The 20249-nt window shown below is 32.9% G+C and overlaps 3 protein-coding genes and 1 pseudogene across 4 annotated transcripts; 2 read left to right on the top strand and 2 right to left on the bottom strand.

Annotated features, from left to right (window-relative positions):
• Nucleotides 1-1211: 1211 nt before the first annotated feature.
• Nucleotides 1212-2269, top strand: LOC124826766 (protein EXORDIUM-like 2 pseudogene; annotated as a pseudogene).
• Nucleotides 2270-3883: 1614 nt separating this feature from the next.
• Nucleotides 3884-7535, bottom strand: LOC124826782 (phospho-2-dehydro-3-deoxyheptonate aldolase 2, chloroplastic-like). The gene is made up of 5 exons (XM_047299717.2): nucleotides 7010-7535; nucleotides 5953-6230; nucleotides 5489-5765; nucleotides 4990-5235; nucleotides 3884-4483 (listed from the first exon to the last, which is right to left on the bottom strand). Exons 1-5 carry the CDS (start codon nucleotides 7520-7522, stop codon nucleotides 4226-4228), a joined length of 1572 nt encoding a protein of 523 aa, XP_047155673.1. The 5' UTR covers nucleotides 7523-7535; the 3' UTR covers nucleotides 3884-4225.
• Nucleotides 7536-9594: 2059 nt separating this feature from the next.
• Nucleotides 9595-14060, bottom strand: LOC124826783 (polyadenylate-binding protein 2-like). Of its 2 annotated transcripts, XM_088116379.1 has the most exons (7): nucleotides 13902-14060; nucleotides 13643-13745; nucleotides 12733-12803; nucleotides 12450-12476; nucleotides 10214-10405; nucleotides 10000-10130; nucleotides 9595-9918 (listed from the first exon to the last, which is right to left on the bottom strand). In XM_088116379.1, exons 1-7 carry the CDS (start codon nucleotides 13947-13949, stop codon nucleotides 9870-9872), a joined length of 621 nt encoding a protein of 206 aa, XP_087972505.1. In that variant the 5' UTR covers nucleotides 13950-14060; the 3' UTR covers nucleotides 9595-9869. The 2 variants fall into 2 exon arrangements, with proteins under 2 accessions (XP_087972505.1, XP_047155675.1); XM_047299719.2 differs by lacking the exon at nucleotides 12450-12476.
• Nucleotides 14061-15028: 968 nt separating this feature from the next.
• Nucleotides 15029-19333, top strand: DNMT2 (DNA methyltransferase-2). The gene is made up of 10 exons (XM_088116055.1): nucleotides 15029-15217; nucleotides 15291-15401; nucleotides 15861-15954; nucleotides 16037-16155; nucleotides 16259-16381; nucleotides 17366-17705; nucleotides 17802-17896; nucleotides 18451-18513; nucleotides 18677-18741; nucleotides 18932-19333. Exons 1-10 carry the CDS (start codon nucleotides 15146-15148, stop codon nucleotides 19005-19007), a joined length of 1158 nt encoding a protein of 385 aa, XP_087972181.1. The 5' UTR covers nucleotides 15029-15145; the 3' UTR covers nucleotides 19008-19333.
• Nucleotides 19334-20249: the final 916 nt, after the last annotated feature.

The following is a 20249-nucleotide window of genomic DNA, read 5'->3' as shown; positions in this document are numbered from 1 at the left end:
CTTTTTTACAACTACAGTAGCTGATGATTGATTTGTTTAAAATATAGTGACCAATAAAATAATAACATATAATTTATTATTAAAAAGTTATTTAGAAAAGTTATTAAGTTATCATAGTCTAGAAATTAAATAAAATTGACCAACTCCTGAGTTGTTTAGTAGATTGTTGGTTTGAATAATTATTCGCCCACAGATAAATTTCCATAAACAAAATCTTTTGAAAAATTACATACAAATGTTACGATTAACGTTACTTTAATGTTTTATATCTTTGCTACACTCATGAGTCTATAACTGACAATTAAATTGGAATAAGTTAAGTAAACATAAAATTAATATCTGCATATAATAAATGTCTCAAAGTTCAAATTATCACGAACAAAAACAAATGAAAATAAATGATTGTCTAAACTACTAAAACTCTATAAACGTTAAATGTAAATAATAGAGTTAACTTAAGATCTAAACTTGAAGTGAATGAATAAAAAAAATATGAAAGAGTTTTGATCGATTATAGGATTAAAATATAATAAACATTTTGTTTTGTTGTAGTTTATAAGTGTTAGCCTGCCCATCCGTCATTCCTAATTATTTTTTAAGTATCGTAATTTTCAAATTTCTTGAGTTTTATTTATTTGCTACTTTTTTAATTTAAGATAATTTGAATTATTTATGTTTTTCATTTTTTACCTAATTTTTAATTACGTAATATATTGCAATCTAAAATGTAAAAAATAAAATAAAAAATATTATAAATAATTTATTATATAGATAATCTATTACAAATTTAGACAAAAAAACACAGATCAAATTTAAAAAAAGAGAAAAAGTCCAAAGTAACACTCTAATCATCAGTACTAACTAATTAATTAGTGAATTAATTAATGCCGTTAATTTTTAAAGTTTAATAGCTGGCTATGATTATATTGAGGTTGACTTAATCAAATTGTTTTGTGAAATTAGATGTGTATTCATTACTTTTTAAAAAATAATAATATAACAGTAATATTTTCTATATAAAATTCATTTTGAAATTAATTATAGTACTAGTATGAATAAGAAGAATACATGAAGTGAAGTTATCTAATTAGGAATACTTTGAAAGATGTGATTAATATTTGAAACTGGAATTAGAAAATCTGGAATGCAATACAGTAAAACCAGCAGAGAGAAAGGGATGCAGAATAGTATAAATAGGGTCTCTAATCACCAATGTTCTTCGTCCAAAACACAAACGATCTCTCTACAACATGGATTCCAAATGTTTGTTAGCCATGCTGTTGTGGTGTGTTCTGCTACAGCTGAAGCCCACCGTGGAGGCGCAGAAGCTCGAGCTCATATACCACAACGGAACTCTCCTCAAGGGAAGTTTCACCGTTAATATTTTATGGTACGGGAATTTCACCCAGATCCAACGCTCCATAATTGTTGACTTCGTTAATTCCTTGAACTCCGCCACATGGTCCCAAGCACCCTCCGTTAAATCTTGGTGGAAGACGACGGAGGAGTACAAGGGCGGCTCCACAACGCTGTCCGTAGGGAAGCAAATCATGGAGCCATACTCTCTCGGGAAGCACATCAACGAAAAACAACTATACGGCCTCGCATCACGCTTCAAGGACGTCCGAGCAATCAACCTTGTTCTCACCGCAGAAGACGTCGCGGTGGACAGCTTCTGCAGTGGCCGCTGTGGAACCCACAACTCCATTGACGGGAAAATCCCCTACGTATGGGTCGGCAACTCCGAGACCCAGTGTCCGGGCCAATGCGCCTGGCCCTTCCACAAGCCCATTTTCGGACCACAGACGCCGCCGTTAGTTGCACCTAACGGTGACGTGGGCGTCGACGGCATGATCATAAACATTGCAACTCTGTTGGCTGGAACCGTGACCAACCCCTTTAACGGTGGATATTATCAGGGTCCCCCGACGTTGCCGTTGGAAGCCGTTTCGGCTTGCGTGGGGATTTTCGGGAGAGGGGCGTTTCCGGGTTACCCGGGCAAGGTTCTGGTGGACCGGGCGACGGGAGCGAGCTATAATGCGCAGGGCCGTAACGACAGGAAGTTTCTCTTGCCGGCGATGTGGGACCCAGCGACCTTCCAATGCAAGCCTTTGGTCTGAACGAAGACTTGAGTCAACGAATCTTAAGCTGGTGTTTTGGTGTTAAGTGTTGCGTGTAAATTCCTTTCTGCATGGTCAATCATTGAAATACGTGAAACAATCAGATAAAGGAAAAACATTTTTATTTATATGAATAATCTATTTTATTATTTCGAATTCCCTCTAAACTTCTGTTATATGATAATCCAACAATGACAGCATTAAATTTTAAACTATTTAATGTCATAATATATGACAGTACATTAAATAATCTTTTAAGACGAAAAAAATAGTAATTTCATGTTCTGATGCTTGGATTAAATTTTTTATTTAAAACATAACAATAGCGCAGTAATTAATGTATATTTTTATACAAATTTTAATATTCTCATTTTCGAAATAAACATAGTATACTTACTCTACTCAGCTAAGTTCTAAAATAAAATAGTTCATAATTAGCTTATCTAATTAATTTAAACAATGAAAACAGTATAATTAAAGGGTCTGTCATATGCATGTTTAATATTTTCCAAAATATAATAAATATATTTATTTTTTGAATAAAAAGACCTTTAAATATGTGTGTGATTAAAAAGACCTTCAAATGTGTGTGATGCATGTAATATTTTCCAAAATATAATATATATATATATATATATATATATATATATATATATATATATATATATATTTTGAATAAAAAGACCTTTAGATGTGTGTGATGCATGTTTAATATTTTCCAAAATATAATAAATATATTTTTTTTAATAAAAAGACCTTTAGATGTGTGTGATGCATGTTTAATATTTTCCAAAATATAATAAATATATTTTTTTTAATAAAAAGACCTTTAAATATGTTTGTGATGCATGTTTAATATTTTCCAATATATATATATATATATATATATATATATATATATATATATATATATATATATATATAATAAAGACCTTTAAATATGTGTGATTAAAAAGAAGTTTAAATGTGTGTGATGCATGTTTAATATTTTCCAAAAATATAATAAATGTTAATAAATTAAAGTAAAAAATAAAAGTATGTGGTTAACATCCAACAATAAAAGTGACATTTTATATTAATCACAAAAATTATCTCGTATAATATTAACGTAAGAATAATACGTGACAACTAAATAATATGATAAGATAATATATATGTCACTCAATTAACATAAAAAATAAATAGCAGCGACTTAATTAGAAAATATACAATTTTTTAGGACTCAATAAATAAAAAAATTAATTTATACTATTTGAAAATATCTATTAAAAAAATTATTTATATTTATTTTAATTAATAAACTAGAGTGATAATATCAATGCAATTCAAAATATACAAAATATAGTTTTTGTAAGATTTTTTAGGATATAGTTGGGTCATGTTAGCTAATGACTTAACCCAATTGAATTTTATTTATCATTAATTCAAATTCGATCTAACCTAAGGTAATTCATTCTTATGCAGGTTGAGTGATAAGTTCAATATGGATAATCTAAAATATAGTTTGAGATTCAATCTTATACTCGTGTTGTATATAAATTGTGTCATTTTTATTTTCATGTCCTAGCTTAGTTTAGACAAATTTATTATAACTTATTAATTTACTTAAATGATTGAATTAATTTTTGTAAAAATTATATTATTTCTTAATATCTTTGCATAAATTACTACTTTTTTAAAAAAGAAAAAAGTTTTACCACTATGAGAAGGGAATTCTGAAAACTTGATGAAAAGAGTAGTATATTACTGTCATATCAGAGAAATAAAACGAAGAAAAAATATATAATATTCAATAAAAATTTCACCATGATGCTTATTATGTAAGTTGTACCTTGAAATTTTTACTTATTACTCACTACCCAGGCATAAATACACACACACGTACACATTTTCTCCAAACCTTAAAGTCCAAGTTCGCAAGTACAAGAAGATGTTTTTATCTGACATGTAACACTCTGACAGCACAACTATAAATCATGCTATTTAAGTTGTTCATAACAGTTGGTGAGTGGCTCCCAGAAGAATTTGTTGTAAGAACATGGTAGCTCAGTATTGTGATCCAGGAACACAGGAACACAGGAACAGAGGAACATGGTAGCTCGTGTCTAAAGTCGAAGTGATTGTGCTGAATTGAGCCTTCTTTTACGCAGCCTTTCTGCAATATTGAAAGCAAGCTCGAGAGACTGAGAGGCATTAAGCCTTGGATCACAGTGAGTGTGGTAGCGAGAGCTCAAATCATCATAAGTAATAGTCCTCGAGCCTCCAACGCATTCTGTCACGTTCTGTCCAGTCATCTCTAAATGAACTCCTCCTGGGTAGCTTCCTTCTTGGTCATGCACATCAAAGAATGCCCTCAACTCAGCCTATCATCAACACCACCAACATCTTATCATACACCAAAAATATAAAACTCAAACTCAAAGGGAAGCACGAATGTCATAGAAACAGATAAACCACATCCAAAGTAATTCCTTTTACTAAAAAGCTGCTGTAAATTTGGATATAGCAGTACTTTCTTACATTAAGTAAATTACATGCCAAACAATTATATGCCAGATCCATATATACAAAACTACTTTAGAAGAATAGGCAGAACTGATGAACAATTTTTATCATTAACTTTATCCATCAACTTGATTGAATTTCAGGGTTGGAAAATACAAAGATCAGAAATTACCTATCTACGGAAAAGATTTATGAGTTAAATTGCATGCATGGTTTAGGAGAGTTTTATAGGCGACTTGAACTTTAAACAGTACAGTAGGATTAAAAAGCAATGACCTTGTAAAGACCATACTTTTTGCCACTTCTGTATTGATCGAATATTGGGTATAAAACAGAAATATATATCTTGAAAAAAGGAAATTACCCTTATTGCATCAAAAGAGCGGGTTTTTAAACCAGACGGGGCTTTAATGGTGTTCCCATGCATGGGGTCGCTAACCCAAGTGACAATTTGTCCTGCTCTGCGAACTGCCCTGATGAGATGAGGAAGCTTCACTCGCATATTCTCAGCTCCCATCCTAACAATTACTGTAATTCTGCCAGGCTTGTTTTTAGGGTTGAGAATGTCTATCAGCTTGACAAGTTCGTCTGGCACCATCTTATCACTCACCTGAAAATCATGTAGCCTTTCAGTAACTGCAATTTTTTGTCAGAAGCACACTAACTACTGATAATTTCCAACAGGACCTAGGCCCTTCAGACAGGATTGTAGTGTTGACGGGGCATATCAAAATATAATTATAACAAATTAATAGAGACAAGCTTATGCAGGCATCATTTTGAGTATCAAATGCAAAGAGAATAACAAATAAGATATACCGAATTAAAGACCACAGGCAAATAGAGCTTTGTTTAAGCATCACCTTTATGCCAAGTGGATTAGCAACTCCTCTCAAGAACTCAACATGAGCACCATCAAGTTGGCGGGTACGTTCCCCAACCCACAGCATGTGAGCTGAGCAATCATAATGAAGCCCTGTAGTGGAGTCTTCCCTAGTAAGTGCTTGTTCATAAGGGAGAAGCAAACACTCATGGGAGGTCCAAAAGTCTGTTGTACTTATGATTGGGTGCTCGGATGTGAGCCCGGCAACATTCATGAACCCAAGGGCCTCATCTACCCTATGAGCCAATTCACGATACCTGTTTGCCCACAGCAAAAAAATAATATAAAAAAAGCTGAGGGATTCCTTAATCTTCTACTGTCTTTTGAGCAATATGGAAAGGGTCCGTTCAATTTAAACCATTTTGGATAAAGAAGAATAAGAACTAATAAAATACCAACGATTCAAAATCCATACATAAATTTAGAGAAGGTGAGAGATGATACCTGTCTCCCTGTTCACTATGCTGCATGAAATCAAGATTCCATTGGTTAACCCTTTGCATGGCAGCATAACCACCTGTGGCAAACGCCCTTAAGAGGTTCAGAGTAGCCACGGATTGGCAGTAAGCTCTAACCATCCTCTGTGGATCGGGGATTCTGGATGCCACATCGAATGCATCGCCATTCACATTGTCACCTCTGTAACTAGGAAGCTTCACTCCATTCTTCTCCTCAAATGGATCTGATCTTGGCTTTGCAAATTGACCGGCCATTCTCCCCACCTGAAGCACCATATACAATACTGAAGCTTGTCATCCTCATTCATCATAAAATTTTGAACCAACACCATGTAAGACTATCTAATCATTGCTCAATGGAAGAATTTGATCATGAGGTAAGTTTGGAGACAAGCCAGAACATCTATTAAAAATACAGTTTTTCTTTTCTAGCGGAAAACCTTTTCTAGCTTTCTATCTAAAAAGGCTCCAACAACAATACACGAAAGACACAATCCTCTTCCTCCAAGTTGGTTACTAAACAAGGAAAAGCTAAAGCTTTAAATTGATATTTTTCTTAACCCCAGCATAACACATTATTCTCTTTTAGAATTTGGATTTGAACTGAACCTAACTCGGTCTCAGTTTGAACCTAAGTGAGGGTTACTTGTAATTTCAAACTCATTTCTTGAACCAATGACTAAAACTCTCTTTAATTTATAATTTACAAGACGAGACTAGACATGATTGTCAGATGACTAGACGGGTAATCTGACGACTCTATCAACAACTATCACGACAAATTCTAATACCATAATAGTATTCAAGTTTTTATCTTTCTCAATCCAAAAGGTATATGCTCGTGTAACGAATATCGCTCCCACTTACACTATTCTTTTTTTCTAAACCAGGGCCCATTCCTTCACTAACTCAAACACCACTCGAAACACCAAAATCTATCCCAGAGAGAAATTAACAATTCACAATAAAAGAAAAAGGAATCCTTCCCCAATTAAAAAGAATCAATTCAGAAGATGAAATGAAAGAACGGTGAAAAGATTGACCTTGATAACAGGCATTTGGCCACCGAACATGAGGACGACACCCATTTGAAGGAGGACACGGAAGGTGTCACGGATGTTGTTGGCATTGAATTCCTTGAAGCTCTCAGCGCAATCCCCGCCCTGAAGGAGAAAAGCGTTTCCCATCGCAGCCTGACCCAGTTTCTCCTCCAGATTCCTGGCCTCACCGGCGAACACAATAGGGGGAAAAGAAGAAAGGGTTTCGAGAACTTGATCCAATTCATTCGCATCAGGGTACTCCGGAAGCTGAAGCGCCTTCTTCGTCCTCCAACTATCGATTTTCCAGCTTGTCGCTACCGGCGACGCCGTCGGCTTGGCGCAATTCCGAACAACGACGGATCTCCTCGGCGGCCCGAAAATGCAAGGTTTGACCTTGACCTTGATCGTGATAAGGGATGCTGAAGATGAGGCCAGAGCCATTGTCTGTTTTCTTCTTCTCAGCAAAAGGTAACAGTTTGATTGATATGAGATGATTATACTCAAACCATGTAGCATGCATATATAATTGTCCGTTTTAATCTTAAAAAAGAAAACAAATAATCTTCGATGTTTTAAAAACAAAATATCAGTCTATCATAGAAAAGAGTCTGTCATGAAATAACAGAAAAGAGGTTTGACCTTTTTGTTTACCACTGTCGTTCTAAATAGGAAAATGTTAGTTTCACCATGATTTAAAAAAAAAATCATTTTACACTATTTTTAATAATACAATAACACATATAATAATTTTAAATTAAAAAATAATATAATTATAATTAAAATATTATTATTTAACAGTGTCAAATGACCGTAATTTGTCGTTTTTCTCTGAAGGTATCACTGCTCTTCTAAATAACTATAAATAAAGAACATTAGAACAATAACCTCACTATCATTATTGTTATTAATTTTTTAATAACCATTTTAATTATTTTATCTAAGATATATTTGACGCACATCCTACTAAAGTTAAATTCGTATATTTATTTACACGTGATAAACATAGAATGACTGCATCTGTTTATTTTTCTTCTTCTCAAATTGTAACCAAAGTGTCGCTATATAAATTAAATAAATTAGTCTTTGATAACAAATATCGTTTTATTGATGAATTTAATTGTGTTTTTATGATATTCAAATATTTTCTATTTTGTTAGGATTATTTTTTATTTTTTTGCATGAATTTTATACCTCGTTTGTGGTGGAATACAAATTTGAAAAATTTATCTTGGAATATTTTTGCAGGAAAAATAGAAAATAAAATTAAAAAAAAAAATTCATACAAGAGTGTGAAAAAAAAGAAAACTATGAATTTTCCATAAATGTAAGGAAGTAATTGCTTTTGAAAATTATAGGGAAAAAATCACAAAATTGGTAGAAAATATTCTCCAAAAATATGCAAGAAAACTTTATAAGTTTAAGTCAGTATAGGAGTTTTTCTATGCCACAATGAAAGCATGATATAAATTAAAAACATAGAAAAAATAGATTTCAAAAATACAAAAAATAAAGGTGTTATGTTTTTAAACAACAATTAATTAACGTATGCAAAATTTTATGAAAATAATTACGAGGAAGGATTTAAAAAACAGTGTTTTATAGCATAATGTTAAAATATGGTTATCTATAAAAATAAAGAAAATGACCCAAAGTCATTTTTTTCAGTTTAATAACAATTTAAAAATTCTATATTTTTTTACTGATTTAAATTGATGATTAAAATAAATAACTTTAAATGAAAAATAGAATAAAATCTTATCAATGCCTACTAAAAGTATAAATATTTTTTGGCACTTTTTAATTAATCTAACTTTATTATTGGTGTTTTTTTAAAATTATTCTCTCTGTAATAAAATATAAATAACACTAATAAACTTTTCACTAACTAAGAAAAATAATTAATACTAATTATACTAATAACATTTATAAATAAAAAAATCCTTTATTATAAGTTAACATTAATTAAGAATACAAGAGTTATTTTCTCTACTCCATTTTAACGGACATATTTTTTCTTTATTGTAGATGCTCGTTTATGACGTGAAATCATCATACCGTGCATATTTCTGGGTTGTTCGGTATAGTAGTGATTTAAAATTTTGGCTTCAAGCTAGGTCATTCTGATCATGCTTTAATTTTTATGAAACATCCAAATAGTAAGATCATTGATAATTTACGTTGATGGTTGCATTGATATGATAATTACATGAATGACAGACAAAAGTTCGAGACTTCAAAAGCATTTGTAGTTGAGAGGTATAAAGTACTGTGAGGTGATTACATTTTCCAAAAAAAAAAAGGCATATTTCTATCCTAAAGGAATACGTTCTAGACTTCCAGATCAAAACCACTGATAAGAAGAGTAATCGAAGGTTATCACACACGATCAGATATCAATCACCAGGAGAGTAAGTATGATAAGTCAAATTATGCAGTGCCAAAGTAAAGATCAAATGGAGAGTAATCATTCGGATATTAAAGGTTATACTAAAGTAGATTGGACAGGAAGTACTATTGACAGGAGATCCATCTTTGTTATCTTAACAGGAATAATACTCACAGTTAAGATGTTCATGAAGAAGGACGAATGAGAAAATTGGATAAAACCCAAAACCCATGTATTAATCACACTTGCGAAGGAAACTTTTACACGAACTTAATCCAATATAATATAACAATACTAAAGCAAAGCAATTGCAAACACCACAATTTTACAAGGTTGGCTGATAAATAAACGCTTAATCCTCACAGAACTGGTTGGATTTTCCCTCCCCCATGTTCAATGGCCAAAACTCCGACCATGACACTACGTAGGAGTAGAAGGGAGTCATTTAGTTTAGTCCATCCTACCCGAATTGGACAGTTAATAGTAGGGGCTGTAGCGCATTGCCATTCTGAACCTTGGGACCTTTCTGCAATTCACAGACAAATGCTGTTAATATGTCTGTTGCAAGATAAAAAGATTTGAAAGGGATGATAGATTGTATTGTTACCCATATCCATATGGAGAATAGATAAAGGGAGGTGCATATGGGGTTCTGCCTCGAAAGCCCCCAGCGTAAGGATTCGCCTGGCGGGAACGATACTGTTTCATCCCTGGTATATTGGTCCTTTTAACTGTCACCTAACAAATGCTCAAATAAGAAGATATTATTATTAGAAAGAGGAAGCAGTCTATTCAACAGCTATACCCTCTAACTCTCTAACCTTTAATTGGCGCCCATGAAGTTCAGATTCATTCAACGAAAGGGCCTCCTGAACAGCTTCCACCTCAAGGAACTCAACATAAGCATAACCCTTGGGTTGGCCAAACTTATCAGTTCGAATGGTGACTCTGTTTACTGTTCCACAAGACTGAAAATGCTGTTGCACTTCTTCAGGAGTGCATGAATAGTCCACCTGTGGAGATTATCAAACCCATGAGACATTATATGAATAAACAAACAAGTAAAGCCAAAACATTCACCACATGACATGTTTTCAAGTATCCGTTATCACCAAATTAAGGTTAGAAGATGATACTTACCAGTTTCTAGTCTACAAGTACAACCAGACATAATTAGCGTCACTAAATATCAATACAACATTTACTGAAAGAAACACATTTTTAAAAATCCAACCAGCTTCGTCAACAAAACCATCTGAAATAGATATAACAATATATACATTCAATATAGAACTGTTCTGTGGCAGCTATCACTGGCTCAGGACCAAAAATGGTGAAGATCAACCTTCTTTGGCAGAACAACTAAGCTCTGTTTATTTCCATATTTGCAATCTCCATAGGCTGAAAGCAAATTATTTTTCCTTTAATAAAACTGTTACAGATCTCAGATATTGTAATATAACTTCCAAAACTTGATCTCATGATGTAAAAAAGGCACAACAACTAGGCAAAATGCAAACCTATACCAATATAGGTTTTGCCATCATTGTCATTACCAATGCTAATGGAATAAATTTTGGGCTTTGAGCAAGTCAGTTAATTTCAACCAGTAAAAGAAAAAAGGTTCACAACATACAGTAGATTTAAAGCCTCCCCCCTAATAAATTTATTGTTTTACCTAGCCCATTTAAGATAGAGGAAGAAACAAAACCAAAATCATCTCTTAGCCGCCATGTGTTATATCTGAAACATGGCTGTTCTAGCAAGCTGAAAAGTTTCAGGGATGCAGAAATATTTTGCCTGGTCCATGTGGTAGCAAGATTTATACCTAAAATGCAAGGTCGGTCGCATAATAAAGTACCAGCAGACAAATGGAGAAAAAAACTAGGAAATGGAATTTTGTGTAAATCCAGAAAATATTATTCAGTGGGTTCTTCAAACCATTGCTGCTGCTGCTTCTACAGTGTAATTTGAAGCTCTGCCTGCAATCTTGAGCAACTAGATGGCTACTGGGATGTGCTGCTTTGGTGGTTTGGAAGTCTCTGTTTCTGAGTGAATCATATCTGGGCAGACTTCTGTACCTGAAACTATCCTTGGTTCCCATTATTAGCTGATTTGTGGGTAATTTGTTAGTCATATGCAAAGTTTCATGCTTTGCTGGTCTACAGGTGATGTCTTTGCATTCCCTGCTTCTTCCACTTAATTTAAGATTTTTCTCATTAAAAATGTCATCAAGAAGTATCTGTTTTTGAAAAATCGTGTCATAACTAAAATCTTTTATGCATTTTGAATTACAAGATCTATTGTGAGCGAAATTTTATTATTATTGCTATCATTCCTCATTTGTTTTACATATATTAAAACAATATAATTGTGCATTTCTACCTCCCAATGAGAGGACCTAGGATTTTGAGAAGCCCACTCACTGAAGTGCACCACCTTCCTTCTTGATCACTGTTTATTTTTTCAATTTTCCTTTAGTTTTTTCTGGTGTAAAGTGTATCAGAAAACAAAAAAGCCAATAGGCTAATCCCAAAGTAGAAAAAGGGAATGACAACAGTCCCTCACCATGAGAGAGAATAAGTATTACATGAACTAGCACCACAGAAAGTTTGACCAAGTGACAGATATGCATGCATAGCATTGTACCCATAAAATATGTCCTCTTCTCAACATTAGGAGTCCAGATTCTTTATCTCCAATCCACGCTTAATTGGTTTCCTGTCAATATCCCATTGCAAATACTTGGAATGTATATACAAAAAAAGTCCTAGTTAAAGATTTTTCCTTTTCACCTTTGATGACTTCCTATTCTATTTTCTTTATTGCCTTTTTTCGTTCCAAAAGAAAAATATGGAAATTCACAAAACCACAAAAATCACTTTATCCCTCAACAAATACTTCTTTAACGCTCTTGTCATCTCCTTTATCCCTCAATGTTTCTTTTGTGTTGTATATTTTGTTTTTCAACTCCATTTTTTTAATAACATACAATGCTAACATTTTTACTCTCCAAATATATTATAACATATACTTTCAACTGCTGCAATACAAAACCAGAAAACTTGTAGGTGGAAGCGTGACCTGCGATTGTAGTCAAAACATTATGTCAAAGCAGGATGCCACTGCTTGGAAATATACTAAAATTTCAAAACAGTAAAAAGCAATCATCAAAGAAATTTAATGGCTAGAATATGATGAAGCCCAACATATTTACTGATCAAAACACTTTGACTCATAAATGAATCAGACACTACAAGCCCTTGACCCATATCATGAACGATGACAGACGGTGAAAGACAATCAAGCACGATAACATACAGGGTAAGAGAGAGCTCACATTGCCTACAAAGACTGATCGAGAATCTATTTCCTCTCTATTGGCCTGACTCGCAGAAGCAGTTGCAGGATCTAATTTTGGAGAAAATAATTAACAACGGAGATTGGAGTCCAACAAAATACATTGTAATAATATATGTTATGCATTAAAAAAACAATTGTATGCCCAATATCAAGGAAAGAAAACAATTTCAAGAAAAACTGAGGGAAAAAATAACAGAACTGATATTTGTAACCCAAGCATCAAAGAACGGTTCTTCCGAATTTTCAAACAGAAGTTAACAACATTACTAGCGCGCTGGCAGAGCAATAGCGGCAAGTGGCCCCTGGCAGCTACAGGCGCTGCTGTGGCAGAGAACCTTAGTGTAGCGGCCTAAATAGCACATAGCTTAAGACATCTATAACTTTTTATTTTTAATTAAGAACGGTCATTAACCTTTAGAAAATTTCATCGACTTTTAGAATTATATGCATCCGTTATACATATTATATAGACTATAGACTTCACAAAAAAGATTCGAAATTGTGGTTACCCCATATGTATCTGTTATCCCACTGTAACGTTTATGGGGCAGGCCACTACAAACCACACTATTCAGGATTTCTAATACCGATCTCGAATGGGTAGAAGGGTATGGATATATATCTTATGATTTATGACCAAACTAAGAATGAATTTCTCATGACCACCAGCTAAGAACCTAAAACTAGTCTACTGATCAAAACATATATCCAACACAGACAAAAAAGAAAAAATAAACTACTTTCAATTTTGAATATATCCAACTCACTGCACACTATAGCATTTTCTTCCCAAGAGGTAATTTTCCAAATTTAAAAAAAAAAGAAAAGTGGTTTCAAATATACATTTTTTTGGAGAGAGAAAATAACAAAACAGAAAAGGGAGGCACCTTGAACAGATCCCATTTCCTTCTCGACCTTGGCCTGCATCTCTCGCAAAGCAGCAGCTTCATCCTCCATCTCTTTCAAGCGCTTCTTCATGTCATCCAATTCCTAAACCCAGATGAGTTGGCATCGAGGAACGAACAAATTAGGGTTCAAGAATGAACGGCGGCAACACCAGGCAGGTTGGATGCAACGAAATTAGGCGAATGCAGAAAATTAAAATGAAAATTAAGAAAAAAGAGAAAGAAGGGAAAGCATGAGTACTTCGTTGGCGTCGGCTGCGTGCATGTCAACGTCGTCATCGCTTTCCATGGCTCCGCGAAAGAGGAAGACCTGCACCCCACCCTTTGCTTGCTCCTCTCCCTCGAACCTGTTAGAGTGTCAGTGTGAGACCAAGAGGAGTTGGGTTAAAGTACTTGGGCCGAAGACAAGACAACCTTTTTATTTTATTAGAATAAGAATAAACATATTTAAAAAGGATAAATATGAGACAGTTTACGATACATATATTTGATATACCATAAGTTTCTAAATTTACAATAATAGGGTAAAAAAAATTAAAATCGTAACATCATATTTCAATATTCGTGATTAAATCTAATTATTGCGGATTAATAAGATCATGATTATATTTCTTTGTTCGGTGACTTTTTTAACTGAAAATTATTAATTATATACTGACAGAAAATAATTTTTATGGAAATTTAGCCAAAATTTATCAACTTTTTTCGGGAACATATTTTCCAAATCTCAGATTCTGAATAAAAAATATATATTCTGCTAAACATCTCAAAACTCTATTTCTCAATAATAATTTGGGTCCGAGACTAAAATAGTGAATTATGAGGTCAATAACAAATTTTTTTACTTACGCTTTAAAGGAATTATATTCTCTAGATGTTGATTTATTTAAGTTAATTATTACTCCCATCTAATATAAAAATAAATATACTTAATCCCAAATTTATAATATATATATACATATGTGTGTATATTAGTTACTTTGAGACGGGAATGTAACAAATATATACCAATATATTCATTTTCATAAGAAAAAACAGACATTACACACATATTAAACTATAGTATTTTTTTTTTTGTATTTAAAAGCATTAAATGTAAAATAAATTAAAATACAGTCAAAGAATTTATATATATTAAGTTATTTTACCATCTTAGTAAATTAAGACATTTATAATTTTATTTCAAATTTATATATAAGAAACTTTTTCAGAATTAAATTGAAACCAATACTATATATAATATTTTTATTTCAAAATTTATTAAATAATTTCTATTAAAATCCCTAGAAAGCTTAAAAGTGGGCCCAACAAGAGTGAGAAAACTGATATTTTGTTTTCTTAATTGACAGTTTACTTATTTAAAAAACTTGTAAGAACCCTAGGGTATTGGTCATTGATTGGCAGGAGGCAACTAGGGATTTTTGTTATATCATACGAATTTTTGTTTGGTAAAAAGCGATTGGTAGATTAGAGGCAGTAATCGGAATGGCGAAGGGGTCGTCCGAGGCACACGGTTGCCGGAGAGTGTTGGAGTTTTACAGTGGAATCGGTGGCATGGTATTCACTTCATCTACGGAAGCAAGTCTTTTTGCTTCAATTTCACATGTTAATGCTCTTAGTGTTTGTTTAGAGGTACTCTCTGATGAAGGCCCAGGTGAATGCCGAAGTGGTGGAAGCATTTGAAATTAACGACACAGCAAACGACGTTTACCAACATAATTTTGGTCATCGTCCTTTTCAGGTTTCCTTTGTTGTTTTTTGAATTTAAATTGTTGATTTGAAGTTCTGTTCACCTATTAGTTTCTTGCTTATTCCATTAGCTGAATGCTATTAGTCTTGTGCTTATTTAGTTATACTAGTTGTAGTTCTCAATTTTTTATGCATTCTGTGAAAGTTTAAATTCGTTCAGAATAAATTGGCTTTACTCCAACTTCTTTTTCATTTCATCTTGTCAGTCAGTGGTCCTTTTTAACCCTCTAGGGTCTGTATACTGGTGAAAAGTTTGAACAGTTTGTACAAGATCCTAGGTTGAAACCTTGTTGCCGCCATTGTACGCCAAAAAAAATCTAGGTTCTTTTTGGAGTTTGGCTTTGTCATAATTGTCAAACTATATGAATGTGCACTTTACATGATGTCCCTGACAAAGATAAAACATGAAATGATTAGGCTCATCTTTATTAACTTTTTCTTGTTGATTTAGGGAAATATTCAATGCCTGACTTCTGCTGATCTGGACAAGTATGGTGCCGATGCATGGCTTCTTTCTCCTCCTTGCCAACCTTATACACGACAAGGTGAGTTTTTCATCTTCAAATATTATGGGTTACCTTTTTCTTTCTTTCTTTGGCAAAAACTTACTCAATAATCCTGTGCCAGGCCTTCAGAAGGACACTGGAGATGCCCGATCATTTTCTTTTCTTCAGATTCTTGAGCTCTTGCCATTTCTATTGAAGCCTCCAAGTATGTTATTTGTAGAAAATGTTGTTGGATTTGAGGTTTGTCTTGTTTGATTGAACTCATAGTTATTAGCCAAGACTACAAATTATTTTTAATTATTTCTTCTATTAATTGTTTTCCTGTTTTGTTCCTTGGTTACAGACTTCTGATACACATGCAAAACTGGTCGACATATTGGAAAAGACAGATTTTATCACACAGGAGTTCATTCTGACCCCTTTACAGTTTGGAATCCCATATTCCAGGCCTCGTTATTTTTGTCTGGTAGCGTTCTTGATCCTTGGCAGAGTTTTTTGTTTTGGGATGTATTTTATATTATCGAGGAATCATCTGGAAATAAGAAATATGTTTTGGAATATGATCATATAACTGTGATTTTTTGCAAACGTGCTTTCTTTTCATAATTTTTTTAAAATTGATATTCTGGTTTTTATGTCCTCTGCTTTATCTGGAATGAAATGAAATTTTGTTGGGGCCTATAACAGAGCATTTCAGAGGGTTTCTTGTGGAAGCCTTCTTCTTGTTGACTTAAGTTGTGCTCACCTTTTGTATTTAAGTTTGTCATCCAAATATCTTAATACAGTTGTTCGAATTACTTGGAGTATGGACCTCATGACCTAGTGTTCTATGTGTCATCAACATCAAATTACAGCATGCTTTTTAGAAATGAAATAACAAACACTGGGTCCTCAGCAGGGATGAATTCATTCTAATACTGCATCTACGATTCTGACATGTTTAAACAATACTATACATTCAAATTATTCCTTCTTCCTCAGAAAAGATGATTTCTGTTTTGGTATGTTGATTTAGAGATATAATTTGGAAAACAGAGAAAAAGAAGATAATTATAAGGTTGTCTGATGGATTTTCCTGCACAGCTATATATATATATGGGTGTTTATTCAGATCATATAATTAATAGCTGAGTGCAAATCTAAAATAAAGATAAACATTGGTTTAAAGGCTTTTTGCAAAGTCTTTCAATTGGATTGAATAACTTCAAGAGGTGGTTGGAGTAAGATTTCTTACATTTAGTTATAATGTGTATGATGTTGTTGGTGTTTCCATTGCATTTTAATCTCTCTAAAATTCTTGTTAATCACTCGATTTGCAAATTACTTACGGATAGTGGGACAAAAACTGAGTCATACTAATATCATCAATTAGGATTCTTGCCAGGTGATTTGTAAACCTGTAATTTAAACATGTTTGTTACTGTTGACTTTATGTGTATAATATTTTCAGGCTAAGAGGAAAACTTCATCTTTTGTAAATGAATGTTTAAACCGCCAGCTGATTCAGTCTCCGGGGCCATTATTTGAGTACTTTGATACAGTGACTGATGATGAAGATGATTCGTCAAAAGAGGACAGACATAAATTGTTGCAGTTATGTCAACCTATTGAGAAATTTCTTGAATTGAAGAAAGCTGACAATGATATACCTGTTGAAGCAGCTACTTTAATGTCTGGTTTGTCTAATGATGTTCCTGAGACTTCGGGAAAAACTAATGGTCATGAATATGAATCTTTGGACCAATATTATGTTCACCCAAGCTTGATAGAACGGTGGGGAAGTGCTATGGGTATCCTTGCCTCAGTAAGTTGGTTACATCATATTCAAAACCATGTTATAATATGATCACTGTGTATTTCCCATCCCGTTCCTTAAAAGAGCTTAGATGTTGTCTATCCTGATTCAAAGCGCTGCTGCTGTTTCACAAAAAGTTATTACAGATACGTGAAGGGAACTGGATCCCTTTTGGCAACTGTCCAGGTAGGGATTCTATTTTGTGGAAGTCTTTCTTCGTCATATTTCTTAATATGTCTACGTAACACTACAATTTGTTTGTTATTGAGTCACTGAGATGCTTTTCTCTCTATGCTCTATAGTCACCGTTTCATCTTATGTTTGGTATCTGCTCTCTGTTGCTAAATTGATGACAAAACTTGGAATGACTACCTGTGATTGATGAAAGTGTCTTGCTCATTAACGTAGAATATCCTGGTAGTTCTTTTTTATCATAATTTAGATATAATATAATATAACATTTCTATGATACTAAAGAATATGTTTCTTGACATTGACTTTTTCAAATCACCATTTAATTTCCATATTTTTTCTTTTCAAGAAAACTATCCTGATAAAGACTATAAAGCTATCTTCTTATAATTGATCTCGGAACGAATGAGTAAATAAACTTAACAAACCCAACGTTTTATTTTTGTTTGGGTATGGAGCGTTGGGTAACTATTTGATAGCAACTCCCTTGACGTTAAAACTGGTTTCACTCTTTGCTTTCCTCCTCAAATCAACATTTAAATGTGCAGCCGATGAAGAGGGACAAAAGTTCACTGAAGGAGCAGTGTCTCAGATATTTTACCCCGAGAGAGGTTGGTGGATTTTCTTTATTCTCAATTATTTAAATTATTGAGTCAATGTCATACGTTTTCAATAATGCTTGCATGTGACTGCATGTGTTCCAGTGTCTGAAGTTTTCGTCTTGACTTCCGTGTATATTACTAATCTATATTGTATTTGTCATCTTATACCTAGGTTGCCAACCTACACTCTTTTCCTGGAGAATTTGAGTTTCCAGAACACGTTAGTCTCAAGCAAAGGTATTGAATGATATTTTTGCATTCCTCCGGAGGAATCCCTTATTTTAACTTTTTAGTGTTGTTTAGTTGTTGACTTATTAATTCCGAATACTCTGTTTTACACTGTTAATTGGTCAGATTGCTGAGTTATATGCTTTCGTGTATTTATTGCTTGCGTTTTATTATACTACTGATATTTTTTCTTTTATAGGTATGCCTTGTTAGGGAACAGTTTAAGCATAGCAGTTGTTGCTCCCTTACTTAAGTATCTTTTCACCGAACCTTAATGATTTTTGATCGCGACATCCGTTCAACAGAAGCAGATAGATATTTCATAGGGCCGTCTCCTATAATTTTGCTATGATAATGAGATCATGTATCATAATGCTGTGAGTTCGTGTATCGATCATAACGATCCAACACTCACGAGTTTGACCACTTCAAAATTCAAATTTAGTTTACTAATGAGGGACACTAAAATGTAAATGAAATATGGGAGAGATTTAAAATGTACTTATCCGGCATCTTGTAGAAGAAATGATAGCATCTTGTATCAATTTTGCATTTAAACAGATTTGAGGAAATATGCAGTTAAATTTAAGTGTTCTCTAAAGCTGATGGTTTAAAATGAATGGTTTCTTGCTATACACTTGATTTTGCTACGTTGTTATACAGATTGTTTCCGAATCGTATAACAAGTGATTCTGCGAAACACATACTGATGATGTTGGTGGTTCCGTATAAAAAGATGCATACTGATAATGTCTCTTTGATACCTTAAATGTGCAGTGTTCCTTCGTAGGAATCGATGGTTAACAGCTTTTACTTCGCTAGCTAAGGTTGTTAGTATTTTAAAATATATTTAAATATCATTTTAGTGTCTCTAAATATTATAACCTTTGATGGTTAAAGTTATAATTTAATCTTTGTATTACACGAGATAAAAGGAAATAGTCTTTTGTAATTTTATCAAATTTGGATTTTCTGTTATTTTTTCTGAACTGATATTTTTTTTGTCTTCAAAATACACTGAGGGACACTGATTTTGATGTTTTAAAATATATTAAAAAGTTTTTTCAAATATTAACGTCAATGTGTTTTAAAGCCACAACAGAGATATTATCTTTTGATCACGATAAGTGATGACATAGAAGCCATGAGAAAAAATGACATTTTTGTAAACAATTTTGAAAATGATGAAAGTTATTGTCATTTTACATTAACGTATATATGATCTTCCTATTAGTCACTAAATTTCACGTCTCTTAACACTGTAAGTAACAGGTAAATAATATAACAAAAATATAATAGTCATGTCAAGTTAGTAGAAAAATCAAATTACACAATTCAAAGATTCGACAAATAAAAAAATTAATAAAAGGTCAATTAAAAATATTTAAATTTGTAAGAGACTCGACTTATTTAGAAATAAATAAAAAATATTATTGAAATACTATATTAAAGATAATAAAATTAGTACTTCTAGCACAGTTGTAATTCTTGACCATGAAAATCTATCATCTCGATGA

Source organism: Vigna umbellata, chromosome 5 (genome assembly GCF_029865625.1).
Source record: "Vigna umbellata cultivar VRB3 chromosome 5, Vumbellata_1.0, whole genome shotgun sequence".
Lineage (NCBI taxonomy): Eukaryota > Viridiplantae > Streptophyta > Magnoliopsida > Fabales > Fabaceae > Vigna > Vigna umbellata.
Note: the sequence above shows the minus strand (reverse complement) of the source record. Positions and strands in the feature narration are given on the sequence as shown.